Source organism: Tubulanus polymorphus, chromosome 8 (genome assembly GCF_964204645.1).
Source record: "Tubulanus polymorphus chromosome 8, tnTubPoly1.2, whole genome shotgun sequence".
Lineage (NCBI taxonomy): Eukaryota > Metazoa > Nemertea > Palaeonemertea > Tubulaniformes > Tubulanidae > Tubulanus > Tubulanus polymorphus.
Genome location: NC_134032.1, coordinates 3,966,251 through 3,970,480, shown reverse-complemented (window position 1 = coordinate 3,970,480; position 4,230 = coordinate 3,966,251). Strand labels below are relative to the sequence as shown.

The following is a 4,230-nucleotide window of genomic DNA, read 5'->3' as shown; positions in this document are numbered from 1 at the left end:
AATGATTATCACTTGTGAATTGCGTACCAAGTGATGCATTGCTTCAAAGCGATTTTCACAAGTATTACAAATTTTTTCTAATCTCTAAAATCATTTTCATTCTCGCACTTAGGAAGAAATATTTGGATTTCAAATTCATTCGATGATAACCTAATCACGCAAAAATGCCCTTGTTTCTCATCTGCCCTCTGAAAACGGTGGAGGGCGGCAAGTTTTTATCTCTACCTCCATTTAAAAAAGCAGAAATAACAAGAAAATCAATTGATTAATGAATTATTTGACGCCTGCGAAAAAAATTTAGAATTTTTGGGATAAGCTAAGGTGGGATGGCAAATTTGAAATCGAAGTTTTAAGAAATTTGGGGAATTGTGAGATTTGGCAATTGGGTAGCAGGTCGACCGAACTAAATCGCAGCCGGGGGACTGCCACTCGATCCTCTTGAGTGTGGGTTGAAGTAGACATTGTCATTTGTTGGTGTATGAATTACGCATGTGTTTTGTATGTTGAGTTTTCTTATTTTGAAATTTGTAACTTCTTGAATTTGGGAATCTTATATGCGATGTTCAACATAAGGATCAATAAAGATTTGAATTTATTTGTCACTAGAGACACAAACAAACGTTTAATGATGACCTGGTGACATAGACTCAATATGTATTTATGGCAAAATATTACATTTTTGACGTAAATGAGTCATCATTTTAGTAGAACGCGTGGATGAATTGATCCAAATGACTCGACGATTTTCTGGCCGGGTTGTAAAATCGTAAGTTTTTCTTGAAGCACTCGGCGGCAGTCTTGTCGCATTGGCACAGTACCATATCACATCTGTTATTTGTTGATTCTAGTAGAAAATATGATATATATTGTTAATTATCGAATAGATTAACAAATTCACGGAGTACTGTTACGGCTTAAATTGTTATTAATATTTCCCAGGTAATACTTCATTCGACGTCACGACTTCATCATTATATAGTCATCTCGACGTTAAGACTTAACTCGAATAGATCTTCACAAAAACAAAATGCTCTTAATGCGGAATTAAATCATTAGATCTCGTGAGCTAAATTACAAACGCCGAATAATCTATTAGCTCAACGACACATTGGACTTTTTTGACGTGTCGAATTTCATATCATCTGTTCCAGCCTTTCACTGGCGATAACATTTGGGCTGTGACGATGTAATCCGAAAGATATCGGCGAAGTCCCCTAACACGTGACACTTGACCTATTAACCTAATTTCCACATGATAAACTAGCCACCTGGCTGCTAAAACGTCATCAGTATGCTTTACGGATGTCTTACAGTCGTTGAAATGCCATACTACCCATAGAAAGTGCTTACAATGTTTTCTATTATTATAAAACTAATTTATGTAAACAAAGACGTGAACTAAATTTAACATCGAGATCTAAGTCACAGGTTACCTTTTGTACCTTGTAACTTTGTGTACCAAACATTTTTTCGTAGCTCTTACTACTAACATCATAACAGATATTAGTTTGATGAGTCTTTGTTCATGAAAAAGCATATAAATTGATTTTGAAATCAAAATCAATATAAACACAGATTTATTGCTCATGGAGTATTCAAATTGTCCCCGGCGAAAGGGTTCAGGCTGTTTTTATTCTCAATGTTGGATTTTTAACCTTTTTTGCAACACGGACTCAGATTGTGTTGTCAATGTTCTCCTTAAATGTACCGTGTAAACGTCGGTACTTATCTTATATTGAATTTGAGTAAAGTACGTAAATTCAAAACGATAAGTTTAACAATCGGGTTTAAGTGATCGGCACTATTGACGTTAAGATATATCTGGTTGGATATACGTACCGCAAATGATCGCACCATTTTGCATTTTCCAGGCGTATCTATTCAGATAAACTGAAGTAAACAGAATGTCCCAAAAACTCTTGCTTTTACATTCGTTGTTGCTAATACGACCGTAACAATCATCGTGCACTTTACAGCACCTTAAGAAAAATAGTACGGGATTTTAAGCTTTAATTTCATGTGATAAATTTGACCTGTCAATAAAATGATATAAATGTATTGAATAAAACAAACCAACAATTAATGAGATGTGTTGGTACTTTTACCAGTTAACTGGAAAACTCAATATCCTTAGATCAGTTATGGAACCAAATTAGATTATACAGGTCCTGGGTTGTAAACGGTTTTAGAACAAAAGCATAATTCCACTGGCCTAATGCTGTTGGAATGTTGTAGAACCTCAATGAGTTAAGACTGGTCTCAAGTCGTTAGGTTTGGTTATGGAACCATCATTTCCTTTACTAGGTTTTAAGTTGTTAAGTAAAAAGGTCAACAAAAGTAATTAACTCCAGTTAAACATCGAAGATTGCCTATTGCAAAGTTATAGATCATCGAAATACACGTATTTGTCTATTGCATTGCAATGGCTTTAAATGCATAGAAATTTGGTGTAGGTTTGTTGCAAGGTATCGTTATCGCATAGAACGTAATTCCATCGTAGCAGTTGGGTGCTAAATACCTGTCAATCTGATCAAGGACACGCCCACTACCTCCCTTCCCACAATAGTTGCCGTATTCGTTGAAATCTGATACCGGTCGTTTTGTCAATTCTTTCATCATATGGCCAAACTGGTCCAAGCTTCTTTCCTCAACGCTGATAGAAATTACGGTATCTGTAATAGAAGTTCCAGTAATCGCATCACTGCATTATAACCTGTGCAATGTAATTCAGTTTTCGATCGTATCTATATAATCGAACATTCGATAACACTCATGAGTGGCAAACGGGTTGGAGTCCTGCTTGCGGCTAACAGTGCACGGGCAACACTTCAAAGACTGCGGTCCCGTGAGGTTTAAACAGCAACGATCGAATAGGTTGAAAATCTGCGTAAACGAAGCTCCAAAAGACGAACGGTAAAGCAAAACGTGAGAAGACTTACCACATTTCCACAATGAGCACAACAAACAAATGTAGAAGAAACGAGGGAATTGTGCTATGAAATTCCTGTAAAATAAAAAGTGGCATTTAACTACAGTTACTTCCTGAAAGTGATGAAGAAATCTACAAGAAAATTGCAAGCAAGTTATTAGTATTATCATTGTAAATAAAATTTTGGTGATTTGTTCAATATATCCAAGTATCTGTTGAAACTATGCAAAAAGACTTCCTATAAAACTCACATATTTCTACGTCAGTCTTGGAGCACACGATAACTGCAACAGCCAGAACTAAACTACTGATAAAACTACAATCAAAATTGTAATATAATCTAAACCTATTTAAATGCGGATTTGAATAGAAATTTTATTCAAAATACGTGCAGTAATCTGTCAATTGATGCTAATCAGAGGATATTGTTCTGACAGAAAGATCAATTGAGGGATTATGCAATTTCATTTGCGCTGAAAATATATCCATCATATGTTTGAATAATCAACTTATCATACAAATAAATTCATTGTTTGCCATACACTGTGCGAGCAAAATACAGACCTAGTGACCTAGATACATATACGATAAGAAATAAGGATTTTATTTGTAGCAAAAAACGCAAAAATTGTTTCTAAATCTTTTTATAGACTGATTCTAAAGAAGTGGAGAACAATTATGACAGATTCTATCATCATTTGTGCGGTCTAACCCCTTCAATACGATATTGTTCACCGTTGGGTTCTATATTTCCGTACCAAATTTCTATGAAATATTGTTAAAATATATTTATTTTATCATCATATCAAAGAAAAGAAGTGTAGTAATCTAAATGTGTGTGGAAACTGGCTCTATTTTGAGGATTACTGTTTTTCCAGGCTTCGATTCCAGAAATTTTGCATGGTAATTTCGAATCCAAGATTACTGACTTTGGTCACATGACCTCAACGCACCAATCTGAACCTAGGAAAATTGCTCTGAAATGTAGCCCTGTTTCGTATTTCAAATTTGGTCAAGTTTGTTCATTTAGGTTCAGTAGCTCCTGTGTAATGCTAAGTTAACTGGAGACACCAGTTTCTTCCAAATTCGCTTAGTATTATACCATGTAAAATTGCCAGTGCTGAAAGAGTTAACTGGATTATCCAAATGGACCCAATGAGAAAATAGTCCACAGAATCCCATAAACTGGCCAACTAACCTAAAGGGATCCGAAAATGACGAAAAATGGCAAGACTGCCATGGTACCAACCCATGTCTTTGCCCCCTAGGCGCGCAGGTTCACGCACATCAGGCGTGCGACA

General features: G+C 35.7%; 1 protein-coding gene across 1 annotated transcript; it reads right to left on the bottom strand.

Moving 5' to 3' along the window:
* Positions 1–669: 669 nt before the first annotated feature.
* On the bottom strand, positions 670–3,224 carry LOC141910228 (acidic phospholipase A2-like). The gene is made up of 5 exons (XM_074800945.1): positions 3,181–3,224; positions 2,940–3,004; positions 2,519–2,672; positions 1,840–1,979; positions 670–844 (listed from the first exon to the last, which is right to left on the bottom strand). Coding segments are annotated over exons 1-5 (504 nt in total). The 5' UTR covers positions 3,183–3,224; the 3' UTR covers positions 670–701.
* Between the last annotated feature and the right edge of the window lie 1,006 nt (positions 3,225–4,230).

Coding starts and splice junctions, on each gene's coding strand:
- LOC141910228 (XM_074800945.1), bottom strand. Junction 2,673..2,939: donor GTGCTCATTGTGGAAATGTG/GTAAGTCTTCTC, acceptor CTTCTATTACAG/ATACCGTAATTTCTATCAGC. Junction 1,980..2,518: donor GTCCTTGATCAGATTGACAG/GTATTTAGCACC, acceptor ATTTTTCTTAAG/GTGCTGTAAAGTGCACGATG.